This window comes from Leptonychotes weddellii, chromosome X, assembly GCF_054177405.1.
Source record: "Leptonychotes weddellii isolate Sample4059 chromosome X, ASM5417740v2, whole genome shotgun sequence".
Taxonomy (NCBI): domain Eukaryota; kingdom Metazoa; phylum Chordata; class Mammalia; order Carnivora; family Phocidae; genus Leptonychotes; species Leptonychotes weddellii.
This window is the reverse complement of record NC_138385.1, coordinates 13,084,655-13,101,674: the sequence shown is the minus strand read 5'-3', so window position 1 is coordinate 13,101,674 and position 17,020 is coordinate 13,084,655. Positions and strand designations below refer to the sequence as shown.

Genomic DNA, 17,020 nt, shown 5'->3' with positions numbered 1-17,020 from the left:
TCTCCTTTGCTTCATTTTGTTTTATATTCCATTTCTATCTTGCTATATTATATGCTGCTTTAAAGTCTCTCTGAAGTATGGTGGAGTATATATAAATAACCAAATGGTAAGATAGCATCACACTTGATTTTTCCTTTAAAAAATAGTTTCTAGTTTTAAATCTACTACATTCCCACCCTAAAAAATGCAAATTTTAGAAAAGAAAAGAAAAACCGATGATTAGCCCATCACTCAGAGCCAACCATCATCAGAGTAACATTATAAAGCGTGTCTTCCCATCCTTTTTATATATGTATTTGTGGACACACACACACACGCACAGGGATCTTTCTTACTTTACTTACAGTTTTGTAATTCTCCTAACAACCTTTTTAAAAAAAATTTTTTTTATGTAATCTCTATTCCCAATGTGGGGTTCGAAGTCAAGATCCCAAGATCAAGAGTCGCACGTTCTACCAAATGAGCCAGCCAGGTGCTCCTCTGTAATTCTCCTATCACAACGTTATTTCATGAATATTTTCTCATCTAACCTTGACTTTTAATTATTATTATATTAAAAATACCCTTTACGTGATGTAATGAGCACTGGGTATTATATAAGATGACCTCTACCTCTGAAACCAATAATACGTTATATGTTAATTAATGGAATTTAAATTTAAAAAAAATCCTTTATATTTATTTGGCACTTCGTAGCTTTCAAGACATTTTATTTGATCCTCACAACAGCCCTGTCAGGCAGAGATGATCTCATTTTGCAGAAGAGGTCACTAAGGTCAGGGAGATGAAGTCAGTTGCCTAAGGGCACGTATCTGGGAAATGGCAGAGGCAAGGCTGAAGCCCAGGTGTGCCTTAAGAAGAGCCTGCACTCCTAGCCCATATGATGTGTAGAGATAAAGCTACTGAAGGGCTCAGTTAATGGCATTGGCAGTGATCCCTACTGGAGATCAGAGGGGCCATCAGTTTGAGCTGGGATGGTCAGAGAAGACTTTGCTGGGCAGGGGGCACTTTTTTTTAAAAAAAAAGATTTTATTTATTTATTTAAGAGAGACAGAGCAAGCGAGAGAGAGCACGAGCAGGGGGAGTGGCAGAGGGACAAACAGACTCCCCGCTGAGCAGGGAGCCCGATGCGGGGCTCGATCCCAGGACCCCAGGATCATGACCTGAGCCGAAGGCAGACACTTAACCGTCTGAGCCACCCAGGTGCCCCATGGGGGCACTTGACCTAGTCCTGGAAGGTGGTGAGAATTCAAACCGGGAGAAAAAACAGTAGAGAGTTTTCCAGGTAGGGAAGATTCCAGAAGCACAGCTGTAGAAATGGCAATGCTCAAGGAACGACTGTTCCTATGACAGTGAATCGTCCAGCTGGGCCGTACTGGGTAGAGTGAAAATAAGGCAAAAAAGGCAGCAATCTGGGCCAATTCTGTCACTTCCAAGTGATGACAAGTGGGGCACAGCCAGTTTCTGGGAGCTTTACGCTATTTCGAGATCCTCGATCGACCTGGTGGCTTCACAAGGCCTAACTGGGCAAAGCAGAGCAATGCAGAGGCACCTTGCCTATACTTGAGATTGTAAGGGGCTGCCGAGTGCTTTTGAGTTTTTTTAATCAGGCACGTTTTCTACAGTGTAGCGATAATGGTTCTACTGAGAACTCAGAAAGTTTGTGCAATGATGATGTAAACCAGTCTTGATAAAAATGGAACTTTCTAGCGATACCAGCAAGACGTGGTCACCTTTCAAAAGGCAGGCTGAAAGGGAGGGTAAACAGTAACGGAGAGCCTGCCAAGAAACGGAAGAGGGAAGGAAGGGCCACAGCAATGGCGATTGCAGTTGAAACAAAATGTTAACTATGTCAAGTAGAATGGAGACACATGAATCGAAAGGAAGGAAGTGGCCAGTCCGGAGATTCCTGGGTGGCCAAACATGATGCAAAGACACAGCTGGTGCTTTGGTAAGATCAATAAAATTGTCAAACCTCTAGCAAGACTGACAGAGGAAAAAAAAGAGAGAAGACACGAATTACCAATATCAGGAGTCAAACAGGGGCTATCACTTAACAGCCCCTGGAGATATCAAAAAGATGATAAAGCAATAGTCTGAGCAACTCTACACATATACATTTGATAATTAGATGTGAAATGAACTAACTGTCCAGAAAACAAGGACTATCACAACTTACCCAATAGGAAATGGACCTTATAACTATCAGGGAAACTGAATTTCTAAATTTAAAACTCGCGAAAAAGAAATCTCCAGGCCTGTATGGTTTCGCTGGAGAATGCTATCAAATGTTTCAGGAAGAGGCAATACCAATTCTTCACAATCTCTTAGAGAAAAATGAGAGGAGGGTTAACCTTCCAACTCATTTCATGAAGTCACTATTACACCGATCCTGAAGCCAGACAGAGAGTCTAAAAGAAGAAAACTGCAGACCAACAGCCCTCATGAATATAGATGCAAAAAACCTTAACAAAATGTTAGCAAATAAAATTCAGCAATATTTTTAAAGCACTGTAGGCCATGGAATTCATCCCAGGGATGCAAGGTTGGTTAAATATTCAAAAATCAATGTGACCCACAATATTAATAGTCTAAAAAGAAACATCGCAAGGCAGTATCAATCAATGCGGAAAAAGCACTTGACAAAATTCAGCACTCTTCAAGGGGAAAAGACTCCCACCCTTCTCCAGCCCCCCAAAACAGGAATGAAGCGGAACTCCTTCAACTCAATAAGGAACATCTACCCAAACCCTGCAGCTAGCGTTTACGGCAATGGTGCGAGATGGAAAGCTGAGCATGCGCCCAGCTTTGGCAAAGCCTTGTAAAGTGGTCCCTCTCATCACTCTTCTTCAATTCAGTCCAATCACTGACATCAATCAGCGTTAGTGAAGAATTCAAACGGGTTATGTGGCATAAGGGAACTCAAACAACAGCAGTACCACACAGACAGAGCCCTAAGAAACCCTCCTAATCCTGATGTAAAGATCTTTCCAATTAACCTCTGGTCCCTTCCCCTCCCAAAAATACATCTAATGACAACTAGTTTCTCTGGATAGGAAACATCCATGTGACATACCCAGGGGACTACAACAGGAAATCTAAATATAAAGCTCAATCCTAGTTTTGGTTTACGATCAGTAGGAAGAGCCATTTCTTAATCTGCCTTAATACAAATTTAATTAGAATGCTACCTAATCTCCTCATTTGATATCTATATTTACCTGCTAATAAGAAGTTTTAGAAGAAGGATTTAATGACCCTTTCACTGAACCAGTGGCAGAAGACAGAATTTGCTTAAAATATCTGTTCCGATCATACTTGCTTCAATACTTCCTTGGCATGGAAATTTTGCCAGGAAAATTTTAACGCCAAGTCCTGACAGAACCCTTAGTTTTTCCCTAAGTCACAAAGACAAAAATGAAAAAGAGATATAATTTACCATGTTCCTGATGTATTGGCAGAAATTTCTCTAAGGTATAAATAACATTAATTTATAGGTCACCACTGATTTTTAAGTAAAGGACTGAAAATTGTATCAATGGCTAATTTTCTTTTTTTTTTTTTTAAAGATTTTATTTATTTATTTACTTGACAGAGAGAGACACAGTGAGAGAGGGAACACAAGCAGGGGGAGTGGGAGAGGGAGAAGCAGCCTTCCCGCTGAGCAGGGAGACTGACATGGGGCTCGATCCCAGGACCCCAGGATCATGACCTGAGCCGAAGGCGGACGCTTAACGACTGAGCCATCCAGGCGCCCCATCAATGGCTAATTTTCTTATTTATAATAAAAAAAACCCCTTTTGTTCAAATTAGGGTTTATTTTTCTCATGTAACAAGAAATCAAGAGGTACACAGCAGGACTGGGAACGATGGCTCCATAATGTCACCACTGTCTGGGTTCCATCATCCTTGGCGAGAGGCTTCTCATGGTCACAAAACCTACTCTACCTTCAGCCTCAAGCTCATGTTGAAAGGACTTTTGTGTGTGTGCGCGCGCACACGCGTGCGTACGTGCATATGTGTGTGTGAGAGAGAGAGAGACTCAAATATTCTATTTCTGAACTTTCTACAGTAGTAGATTGGTGGTTCCACAAGTCCTCTGAAACCAGCCTCCTCCTGAACAGAGGGAAGAAGCTGCCCCCAGGGCTTTGGCCATAATTATCTTCTAGACAAAAGCTACAGTGGAATCTAAAACTTAAAATCCTACTCCCCAAGGGCATTTACCAGAGCACAAAGTGCTCTTGTCCATGACAGGCTCAAGGGAAGGAAACTGTGCACAGCACTCCCACGACACAGCAATCTGCAGGGCGGGGTTTGCACGGGGCTAGGGTTGCTTGGTTTTGTTCTTAAGACAACACAAATGGGCAATGTCGGCCTGAATGAACGGTACCCAAAGCGACCATGAATGAGTTGGTCAGAATTACGGACTATTTGAGTGACCTCAGTGTTACATGTCTGATCCAATGGTAAGCAGACAGGGATCACAGGAGTCCTTTAGTTTGATGCCTGGTTCAACTTCTTGGATGACCCACGAGGTTGTATTGCCGTGAGGTTTAAAACTCGAAATGGACATGGGGCGCCTGGGTTGCTCAGTCATTAAGCGTCTGCCTTCAGCTCAGGTCATGATCCCAGGGTCCTGGGATCAAGCCCTGCATCGGGCTCCCTGCTTGGCGGGAAGCCTGCTTCTCCCTCTCCCACTCCCCCTGCTTGTGTTCCCTCTCTCGCTGTGTCTCTCTCTGTCAAATAAATAAATAAAATCTTGTAAAACTCGAAATGGACAGTGTCGTGTCTATGGAGAGATGCATTTCATCTATGAATCATTTAAAAAAAAAAACTCCTTAAAGACAAATCTCCTTTCCTCAGCTTATATATCAGTATGAGCTTCGTGGAAAGAAATTTAAAAATTGACAGGTATTTTCTAAACCAAACACAAAACAGCACAGCATCGAACTTAAAATTCCCTCAGCAGCATCCTCGATCTTCCCAACAAGACATCTTCACTCCATCAAGCTGATCTCCTCTACCATCCCCCAAGCTCCCTCTGCTCAATGCTACCACAGATCCTCTGTGGTTTTTGTCCTGTCCCCACCAATCGCTATGAGTTGGATTGTTCTCTCCTCTCATCTGGGCCTATCCACAGCCTCCATGTCTTTGAGGGCTCAGCTCAAGCCCTACCTCCTCCCCAAAGCCTCTTCCCATCTCTCCACCCACAGCACACTCCCTGTCCACTGATGATCTGCTATGGAGTTTACACATTATCATCATCTATCACTTTACACGGTCTGTTATTGGTTTCATCTCCAGCTGTTAGTTCTCCCCCGGACTCTAAATCCGTAAGGACAACTACCTGCCGGAAATCTTCTGAACTATGATTCTCTGGTGCCTCTACTCCACATGTCCAAAGCAACTCTTTATCTTCAGTGCCGACCACCCACCCAACACACACACACACACACACACACACACACACACACACCCTCTTCATCTTCTCTATTAATGGAGTTCAGCACGTATTAAACATTTCCTATATTTCCTGTGTCAAAACCAATGTGTTAGGCTCTCTGGAGACAGAAAGCTGACAAAGATGAGTAAGTCCCCATCGCCCTACGTGTCCGGTGAGTCAGGCATCCCTCTTTGGCTCACCATTCTCCACAGCACCCTGCATTTAACTCCATCACTGAGCTTATCCTACCACATTCTAAGAGATCTCCCCCCACTTGCTAGACTAAGAACACAAGGGCAAAGCTCATGTCTCGCTTTCTCTGCCTCACCAGTGCCCAGGACAGAGCCTGATAGCCCAGTCGTGGCAAAGAACCCTTTGCTGGCTGGCAAGGTGCATGACACCACATGCCCTTAAAGAGCTCACCCTCAGGCTGGACCCTTAGACTTGGAGTTATCCTCACCTCTTCCCTTTGGCTCATAACAAATCATCAGCGAATTTTCTCGATTGTATTTTAACAGTATCTACCGCACCCACCCACTTCTTCTGCTCCACTATCGCAAAAGTGGCTCGTACCACTATCTGGACTGCCTAGATCTGAGTAAGAGCCTCTACTGGCTTCCCCACACCCTCATTGCTTATCCCCCACCACGTCTCGGCCACCCAGCCCCCACACCACCGCTAGAAAGAGCTTTTGGAACCACAAGTGATCCCCTGCTTTCCGTTGACACCCTTCTTCATGTGGCTCCAGCCAAGGTCCCACTCCTCTTGACTTGCCTTCCCCTCAACCCAAGTCACCCTACCACCCACTCCGCGCCCTCCGACTTCCGTTCTTTAACTTACTAACGCCCTCCAACCTTCCACCTGCCGAAGCTTCTTTTCGTCCCTCAAGACCCAATTTAAGTGCTTCCCCCCGCCCCTAGGTTACTGTTAACAGAATCATTTCTTTACTGCTCCAACAGCATCTTATCTAGGCTTAGAGCTTTGCCTGTGTTACTTAGCTTATGCTACCCGTTACAGTTGCTTATGTCCACACCTAGCTTGACCACTAGACTGTAAGGTCCTTGGAGGCAGGGTCCGTGAGGGCAGACTATTATAGCCTCCCCCCCCACTACTACCCAGTATCTAACTGACGCTCAGTGAACAAGCCGAACAGAACGTAATGACCTGCCCCACAGTATTTGTTCATTTTACAGAGATTTCCTGAGCCTAAACAAAGCAGAAGAACATCTCTGCCCTCATGGCACGTACATTCTCATGGGAAGATACAGACAGTGAATGAAATAAATAAGCACATGTATACCACATTAGATGGAGAGAAGTGGTAAACAAACAAACAAACAAAAAAACAGAACGGGTAGGGGGACGGGGCAATGGGCATAAGGTTCAGTTTTCTCGGGTGATCAAGAAGGCCCTACTGCGAGGCAGACAAGTAAGCAAAGACCTGAAGGAGGTGAGGGGCAGCAAGGGAGGCAGGTGCCCGTGTGGCTGAAGTAGAGTGAGGGGGAGAAAGGTCAGAGAGGAGGTCAGAGGGGCAACAGGAAGCCAAATCCTGGGGGGCCTCCTAGACTAGTGAGATGACCTTGGCTTTTACTCTTTTTGAGATGGGGAGCCATTACCCAAGTTCCATTTTGAAAGAATCACTCTGGCTACTGAGTTTAAATTAGGTTTCATTTAACTAGCAGGCTTCCTGGCCCCAGCTGTCCAGGCCCATCCTTGACGGGCGGGTAAGATGCTTCTAAGGGTTACCTAGGTGCTCAAATCAGAGCCAGAGCTTGCCACGTGAGTCCTTCACTGAGTTCCAAACCAAAGAGAGTATAGGAGAAACTTGAAGGGAAGGGTCCAAAGCTCAGGACCAACAGCGCAGGGCAGTCCACAAAGCAGCAGGCAGACTGCAGTACGAGGCATCTCAGTGAGGGACAGGACAATGAGGACGTGCTGTCTGTCCACTTCCCGAGTCCTCTCAACAATGCTTGGGGGTCCCAGGCAAGGCGGCAAGTGCTGTGGCCTTTAATTTGGCAGATGAAGACACTGAATCAAAGAACAAAGCTAGTGTGAATCTGGAAAGTTAGAGAGCCTGACCACCAGCTCAAAGTAATTGAAAGATGTAGCAGGGGTAAAAATCAGCTGTGAGAATCATCAAAACCAAGGAAATTCCAAGCAAGGCCTGTGAAAATATTTCAGGGCTCAACAGAAACGTCGGGATTCCCAATAATGAAAAATGCTAAGGGGCGCCTGGCTGGCTCAGTCGCTAGAGCGTGCGACTCCTGATCTCGGGGTTGGGAGTTCAAGCCCCACACTGGGTGTAGAGTTATGTAAAAATAGAATCTTAAAAAAATGCTGAGAAGTCTACACATACACATATAATTATAAATCCGTTAGCAAACATTTATTCCATTAAAGGAGATGCCCCCTCCCCACCCCCACTGCCCTTAAATGAACGCACAACCCAGAAAGTGTGCAGATTAAACTTTCTCTTAAATGCTTTAGGGGAAAAAAGCTCCTAACAGTGGTTATCTGGGGGAGGGTGCAAAGGAGAGAGGAATTCGTATTATCTACATTACACGTCTCTGTAATGTTTTAATTCATTTACAGTGAGCCTATAATTATATTAGTTAATAGTATTAATTTTTAGGCATTAAGAAAACAATAAAGACATCTACGAAAGGAAGAAAATGCACTGAGGAGCTAACTGCTCCTCAGTAGGAGTAGTACATATTTTGGGGAAGTGAAGAGATACAATAGTGGGAATAACTGAACACTATGTTATGTATATTGTGACATAGCTTTATACATCAGGGCTCTTTGGTAATATAGGCAGGGCCTACTTTCTTAAATAAGAAAAGGCAAGGAAGTTACCTAAGAAAGTTCTAGAAAGACTACTGAAGAATTATTAGATTTCATTCTCTGGATATTATTATGAAAGAGGATAAGTAGTTAGCAGTATGCAACGAGTTAAGGACAATCTTCAGAATCAAAACGGCCAGACAGCTTGCAGTCCTACGGTTGTTATTTCTCGAACACATCTCTGGGGCATTTAGACTTAGGTCTGCTTAAAGGGCTTAGGGCTAAAAAAAGGAAGTTAGCACATAGCCTCTCTTATTATTGTTTTCTATCATGGTGAGTCTTGGAGCAGCAGGAAGGACTATGCACTGTAGTCCATGGGCTAGAATTAGTAGATAGAACGGGACATAGTTAAGGTGGAACAGGTGTCTGAGCTTTGAATTCTTTGGCTTTTTTAGGCTTTTGCTGCCTTGATGTAATCTAAATACAACTTTGTTTCAAAATATCTAATCACAGATTTTTCCCCCCAGTTCTCTTCTACCCTTATTGTTGGCATGCATGCGCAAATACAAAGAGTTTCTGGGAACCAATTAAAACTATAAGATTCGCAGCAGGAATACAAGAAAGTACAAGAGTCACGTTCAAAAAGGCTTTTAAAAGATCCACTTACCACTGGATTTAATTTCTCGGACATAATTACTAGGGAACCAGCCTGTTCTGCCATTTAATGTGCCTTCCCACCAGCCTCCTTCTTCCACTCTGGTGACATAAATGATGTCCCCTTTACAAACCGACAGTTCATCTTCGTTAGTCTGCTTAAAGTTGAATCTTGCCTTTACTATCAACTGATGGCTTCCATTTTCTGTCATCTCCTAGAGAAACGAAAGCCAGATTAAGCAGCCCTCTAAATGGGGCAGGGGCAGAGATTAAATGAATTGAGGCAAATAAAGTGGGGTGAGCAAGGATGAAACCCCAGGTCTACCTCAGTCTTGAGTTGTTAGCTGAGGAGTGGGACTGGGGGGTGGGGGGAGGTTAAGAAGCGGCTCAGAAGCGCATGCAACCTTTTGCATTTCTGAGAATGTGTGTTTTGAAGGGGGTCGTAGCTTTCATTTCCCTCTCCCTCACCAATGACCTGAAGATACTTGTTTAAATGAGCCGGGAAACAGAGTAGAATGATAAACCATTCCACCCTGCCTCTACCCAACACACAGACACGGTCTTACATAATTACACGGCCAAGATTAGGTACGAATCCACCCATAACATCTGCCTCCCACCTCCCGATTGCTAAGAATATCTTAAATTGGCTAAGATTTTGTCATACGCAAACATCAAATACCCCATTGTTACCTGAGTCGGGATTTGTTAACCTGTCATGGGCCCCTCTGAGAAGCTGATGAGCACAAGGGATCTTTGCTCAAAACACAGCCCCAGAAGTTCACATGCAGGAGATTTTGCATCCAATCTGAGAGGGTCCCAGGGCTGTGGAACTGTAGTGTTCATCAGCTCCTCAGAGGGATCGTGATCTCAAAAGGTTAAGCACTTTGGAAGTAGTTAAAGTGCCTTGGAAGTAAGAGCTCCTGATGGCTTGGAGCAAGTGGGTGGCTTCTGACAAGGAATAAAGTCTCTAGTGAGCAGAAGACAGGCGGCTCCTCCCAAAGAAAAGCTCCCGTCAAGACCAAATGCAAAGATAATGGGGCTACAGCCAATGCGGGAGCTCCTCACAGGCTCCCTAGGAATGCAAAGAGAAAAATAAAATGGCGATCACGATGATGAGAGCAAGTAATAGGTATTGATTGCCTCTGCCGTGCCAGGCCCAATCTCATTCCCCTAAGAAACGACAGCAAACTGCCATCCGGAAGTAGTTACCATGACTTCCATTTGCACAGCCTCCACCACACGACTCACTCAGTTCGTGGAAGGGAAAGAACTCTGGGGCTTCAACCCCGGGTCTCTGACCCTGTGGCCCACAGGCCTGAACTGGCACTGGGTTTCAGGGTAGTTTTGGGGGCGACGCCCCCAACACACAGGCCGGCTATCTCATCACGGATGCAGAAGAAACCGGGACTGGGGGCGGGGGGGTCTCATTTGACGGATTCCAGAACAGGCAAGGGGAATTGGGTTCTATACTTACCACCGCCTTTGACTGCCTCTGCAGGCCTGGGGCTGTGCTAACAACTGTTGTCTGCGGGTTTGTCTGAGAACTGTTAGCAGCACTAAGAGAAGAGGAACGTCCACATGGTCTTTCTGAGAGCTGATCTGTGAAAAGAGGAAAAGGCAAGATAAAGGGAACCGCTCATGTCAGAAACACAGCTACAACATCACATCATCTTTCATGGGACATTATCAAAGGCCCCCGGGGCCGTCCTCCTCACTGTTACCATTAGGAACGTGCCCAAGTGTATTTCATTCCGCCCCACCCCCACCCCCTCCAGTTTGGTGGCCAACTTCCTTCTGCGGAGCCTTACTGGCCATTGCTGTCCAGTAGAATGAAAAACAGCGACAAAGCCACATTTTCGCTTAACCCATTTCCCTACCACTCTCCCCTCTTGAACCAGTTGCAACAGCACGCCCTGTTAGCCAAGGCAGAACTATATTGGGTACCAAACAGCTGTTTGTGGCTCTTATTACTTTGAAATATTTCAAACTTCTCTCTTTGTGTTTTGGCCCTTAACTGGGTGGTTCTGTCTTCCTCATAGGCAGCAGTACGTGTGGTGTCTGTAATGTAAACTCTCCCCCGGAGCCTGGGGGTGGGGGGTTGGGGGGGAGGAGAAGGCGAATCGGAGAGAGAATGTGTGTCTGGGAGAGATGCAATCTTGATACCAGGATTCTTCTTCTAAAAAATCAAACTCAAGAATCTTCTCTTCCTTGAAACCTTGTGAAATTCGATCAGACCAGCGCTGAGCTGGATGTTTTCCGTATGCTGACAGTGTGCTAAAGAGAGGAGCTGGCTTCTTGACAAATTCAAATGAGGGTTCTTTTCCTCTCCATTTATTTTTAAAAGACATAAACTGCAAAACTCTAAAGCCCAAACATTCCCTAGGCGACAAGCTCAGTATCCAAGTAATTTCCTTGATGCTGTGGGTTTTAACTTTCACCTCCTTGTATTTTATAAATATCTGTGGCAAGGGAAGAGACTGTAAAACTTGCTAGCAGAGTTTGGCAAAGGAACGTATAATTTGTATGGCATAATGTTAGAATTATACGATCCTCCCTGCCCAACACTGGGTAGTTGTCATGTGTGTTAAATATAGTTACTTGAATTAGCTGTACTTTCTGCTATACGCCTTGCAATAGCTCAAAAGCATTTTTTTTCCCAAATAGCAAAAGAACAACTCTAGAGAAGTATTTTTACATTTATTGCTATTATATACAGCTCTTTTGACTAAAACTGTAATTACTTGATAGCTTCCTAGATGTTCCATTCTATTTGGCAATTGACTATATTGTCTGCTCTTGTTTGCTAATTGTTTCACGTGGGTAAGTTGAGTCTCCCTAAACAGACAGTCTGTTCTCAAGGGCTGGGACCATATCTCACACTTCCTTTGTGGCGCCTGGCAGTGCTGGGCACACAGCCTATTGACTCTCCAACGGTATGAACAGCAAGAGTCATGCTCGGGCATAAGGGTCCTGGGGTCAATCCGATGGGGGCTGGATCCCAGCTCTGCCACTTTCCAGCTGGGCAACTGTGGGCCTGACTTCCCTTATCTGTAACATGGACCTAATAATAATACCTACCCCCAGAGTCGTTTCAAAGATGAGACCACTGATGGTTCTTAGAATTGATTAGACCCATGGTGAGGGCTCGACGCATTTTAACTCGGGTTATTTCCACCCAGCTGTAGGTAAGATGCTGTGTCACAGAAGGAGTGAAGTTATACTCCAAGGTATCAGCGTTTTCTTCACATTCATTAGGATTTATATTCAATATCTCCAATGTGGTGGCTATTAAGCATTTAAATAAAAAAAATACTCTTCACTCACTATGAACCTGAGGTTTCATTTCCAGAGCGAGGTTACTGACAACTTCCTTTACATGGATGGATGCACACAAAAATCTATGAGAAAAACACATCTGTAGGGGGGACAAGGAAGTAACAGCTATCTTCTGTAAAGTTTATGAAAAAGAGAACTGGTCTTTTCCTTTTCATTTTCTGTCTTGTTACACTCCGTTGCTTATTCCGTAGCTTCGAACGAAATAGTTTCTTGGTTCTTATCATTATGTGAAGGGCATTACAGTAACATCTGTGAGAGGCATGTTAAAATCCTCAAGTATGAACAACTAAAGCATGTGACACCCACTGGGATTTATTTTCGAGGAGAGGAGCAATCTGCCCCATTCGAACAGTCCTGGCCACGGCTGGCTCCTAGGGGAAATGAGAAGCCCGTGGGTCCAAACATGTCACGCACCACTCATAAATCACAAACCCTGCTTACCTTCTGTTGCTTTGTTGACAGCTAAAAGAGTGCTCAGAACCTTGCAGAAGTTGACCCCTGAATAAAGGTCATCAGGATCAAATACCTATGAGAAAAGAAATTGAAACTGTCAGACACTGTAAGGATTCAACTCAGCAAACCAAACTATCAAACGGCCACTTCCTCTGGCTCTCAGGAGACAAAAATGTACAAGCCGAGACCCAAACCTCTGTATACCTTCGGGAGAAGTGAAAGCAGCAGCTGAGCCACCCAATGACATGTGGCAGGCCATCGGTGAGTCAGAGCGAAGCGGTGATGGGAAATGACAGCCAAGCTGAGAAGCCACGCGCTCGCCCGACCTGAGCATGTCAACACTCAGCCCGGTTCCAGGAAACCCGAATGCATGGGTTCCAGTTCATGCCCGTCACCTACACAACGTCCTTACAGTCCGCCAAGAAGGTGCTGGAGCCTTTCTGAGATGTTTCCAAGTGCGCAGTTCAGTCACCGGGTTCAGCAGGGCCACCGTCCACACTGCCTCGTCCTCTGCTCCCTGTCCTCCCTGCTGCCACCCACTGGGTCCCAACGGCCTGGAATCCTAACTCCATGCTGCCCAAACTTTTCCAAGGCCTGCCTTTGGCTCCCAACCTCGGTTCCTGGTTTCTGCTGCTTGACCTTGCCCCTCTCAGCTCGTCTTCATGGATTTGAACCTGTGCCGGCTCTTCCTGGCCTCAGGTGACTTTTCCAGATAGGACCTCTGGCCTTCCGAACACTGCTCAACCATCAGCAACAAATCATGAAACAAATACATTTCACTTTGCCTTCATTCTGATATGCCACTGTCCCTAGGGAAGACACCAGTCAGCTGTTGTTTTAAATACAAATTAATTGTTGATTTACAAATGTATTCCACGTATGAAAACGTATGGACAATTCTTCCAGTCTCCTATATGTGTATTTGAAACTAGAAGTATCCTCAAACATAGGCACAATCTATGAGTTTGCCAGCCAATAATGTAGATACACTTATCTATAAGAAACCCATGTTCTGGATGGAAATGCACCTTCTAAAAACATTTCTTCCCAGGAGGTCTAGAAGTTTGAATCTTCTTTTCCCAGATGCAGTGGTAGGAATAAAATGTACCTTTTCATGGGGGACAAGACCGGTAATGGGCTTTCCCATTAGATAGAGCCAGCCGTGTCATTCCTAATCTGCGTGTTTTCTGGGAGCCACGTCAAGGCAAAATGTTCTCTTCTTTGTGTACATATTCTTCAAGACCTAAACTCTGTCTCTAGAATGAAAATATACAGTAGCCATTTTTTTTTTCAAATTGGGAGGGGGCATCAATATAGATAATATAGATATATAGACAGATACAATATAGATATATAGATCAATATAGATAATATATGCAAATGTGAGCCTATAGAAGTCTGCCTATTCTGGGATTCAACGACTGTACTATTCGTTTAATCAATGAATGTTTTGCATTCAAACAATATGACTGAAGAACCCAGTCACAACTAAAAATGACACACTTGGGGCGCCTGGGTGGCTCAGTCGGTTAAGCTGCCGCCTCTTGATTTTGGCTCAGGTCATGATCTCGGGATCAGGACTGAGCCCTGCCTCAGGCTCTGCGCTCAGCGGGGAGTCTGCTTCAGGATTCTCTCTCTCTCTCCCTCTGCCCCTCCCCCCAGTCACATGCACGCACTCGTGCTCTCTCTCTAAAATAAATAAATCAATCTTTGAAAAAATAAAAATAAAAATGACACACTAATCTCCTTTTAGTGAAGGGGTAATCCCAATATTACTAAAAAGCCAAACGACACTACAGTCCAAATATGTTTCTGAATGCTGCAATATAAAATTCAAAGTTGTCCGAGAATAAATGCGTAGGCATTCTGCTTTAGTTTGCCAAAGTCTGGGTGAACAAGATACAACAGACCCTGGAGAGAGAACCTAGTATCCCAGAGGATTCCAGATTCACTGAACCTCCCTTAGAGCACATCAGTGGGAAAGTGTTAACGACATGTATGCCAAAATGGTAACAAAGCAAAAAATTCAGTCGTTTTTAGCCCATAATTCCTAACGGGAGGGTGAATATGTGTGTGCGTGTGGATGTGTGTGTGTTGGGTAGGTGTGGTGGAGATGGGGAGAGCCTGAAATAAGAAGCAGAAGGAAATGTTAGCAGAATGAGGCAGGAGAGCAAAAACGGTGATAAAAAACCTCTCCCTTTCTTTTTCTGTTGCTCCTTATCCAGGTTAACTGACTGCCCAGACGTGGCAACACTGGCGTTATTCACTTATATGGGCACTTGGCTGAAATTAAGACAAATAACCTGATCAGAAAATGAAACGTGCATCATCAGCAAGAGTCACTGCAAATGCTTGAGGGGAGCTGCCTGGACTCTACAGAGTTTCCTTTTTAGAAAAGCCCGATACACTAGAGTTTACCCACGGACACTGTTTTTCTCACTGCAAGCCTATTCTGTAGCACTAGGAGCTACACAGGAAGGAGCTGGAAGAGGCCTCTAGGGAGGAGTAGAGGAAGCAAAGCCTAAGAGTTATGATTTCAGAGCGGTGGAAAGATTAAATATAACCAGGAACACTGTCCACAGCACCACACCCTTCCAAACCCCAAACTGCATGCTAGTAAACATTCCACTCTGGACTCTGCCTCCACGCACGGAGACCGGTCCCCTGCTAAAACGGAAACATTTGGAGGGAGCACAACACGTTCAGCTGTTAATAGTCTTTTAGACCTTCATGGAAATGAGAGGCATGAGACCAAGTTTAGAGATGATGGTGTGAAAAACCTAAAGGCACTGGTGCCCAGCTGGGAAAAAGCAGAATTGTCCAACGTGGAGGGGGTATGGGGAGAACAAGGAGAAGTAGGCTGCGGGACAGGCCACTTGCCTCGGACTAATCCTGACCATTTATACATACAAAATGGAGAAGCAATTCCCCTTTTCTATCTGCAAAGCACTGGGGCTTGTGAAAGGAAATGCAGATTTGCATATTTACGTTGCCTGTGCTTTTCCAACATGAAGCCGTGATGATACTCATCTTCTGCTACTCTGTGCAAGCCTCACTAGCCTGTTTAGTATGGCATGAAGCTGAGTCCCAGATGAGCGGAACTTTCTCTCTACTACTTGGGTCCAGAAATTAGCTGGTTCGTTTCCAGTTGGATCTGCCAAGGTCAGATGAACAGCAGGATTCCCTCCCTCCATTGACCACAAACAACCGTGATGCAGACAAGAAAGAAAGGATTGCTTCTCAGACTATTGCTAGATGCTTTCAAGGTCGCTCCTGCAATGGGATGAGGCAAGGTTCAAGGATAACAGCAACAACAAACATTTACTCTACTCTGGGTAAGCGACAGGAGGGACAGAGGTGAAATTTCATGAAAGATGGTTTTGTTTGTTTGTTTGTTTTTTTAAGTACTGCTGACCCTTGAACAATACGGGTTTGAACTGTGCAGGTCCACCGACACATGGATTTTTTTCAATAAATACAGTACAGTACCGTACATGTATTTTTCTCTTCCTTATGAGTTCTTAATAACATGTTCTTTTCTCTAGCTTACTTTATTGTAAGAATGCCGTATATAATACATATAACATGCAAAATACATGTTAATTGACTATTGATGTCATCAGTGAGGCTTCTGGTCAATTTACATAAGGCTACCTAAGGTCCAATTCTACATTAGCAGCTGAACTCAGACGAGACATTTTGTTTTGTTTAAAGATTTTATTTGGGGCACCTGGGTGGCTCAGTCGGTTAAGTGTCTGCCTTTGGCTCAGGTCATGATCCCAGGGTCCTGGGATCGAGCCCCGCATCGGGCTCCCTGTTCAGTGGGGAGTCTGCTTCTCCCTCTACGCCTCCCCCTGCTCATGCTCTCTCTCTCTTTCTCTCCACCCCCCCACAAATAAAATCTTTAAAAAAATAAAATTTTAAAAAACATTTTATGTATTTATTTGAGAGCGAGAGAGAAAGTGTGTGCATGGGGGGGAGGGGCACAGGAAGAGGGAGAGAGAATCTCCAGTAGACTCCTTGCTGAGTGCGGAGCCCAATGCGGGGCTCGATCTCACAACCCTGAGATCAGGACCCGAGCCGAAACCAAGAGTCGGATGCTTAACCGACCCCACTACCCAGGCCCCCTACAAGACATTTAATCTTTTTTTTTTTTTTTTTTTTTTAAGATTTTATTTATTTATTTGAGAGAGAGAGAATGAGAGACAGAGAGCATGAGAGGGAGGAGGGTCAGAGGGAGAAGCAGACTCCCTGCCGAGCAGGGAGCCCGATGTGGGACTCGATCCCGGGACTCCAGGATCATGACCTGAGCCGAAGGCAGTCGCTTAACCAACTGAGCCACCCAGG

At 44.8% G+C, this 17,020-nt stretch overlaps 1 protein-coding gene across 7 annotated transcripts in view; it reads right to left on the bottom strand.

Annotated features, from left to right (window-relative positions):
• Positions 1-17,020, bottom strand: part of ARHGEF6 (Rac/Cdc42 guanine nucleotide exchange factor 6) — a 99,443-nt gene that overhangs the window by 56,559 nt on the left and 25,864 nt on the right. For all 7 annotated transcript variants that reach the window (XM_081808189.1, XM_081808190.1, XM_081808188.1 and 4 more), the window contains 3 exons: positions 12,662-12,746; positions 10,359-10,483; positions 8,895-9,096 (listed from right to left, as the gene is read on the bottom strand). In XM_081808189.1, coding sequence (XP_081664315.1) covers positions 8,895-9,096; positions 10,359-10,483; positions 12,662-12,746 — 412 coding nt within the window. The remainder of the gene's footprint in view (positions 1-8,894; positions 9,097-10,358; positions 10,484-12,661; positions 12,747-17,020) is intronic.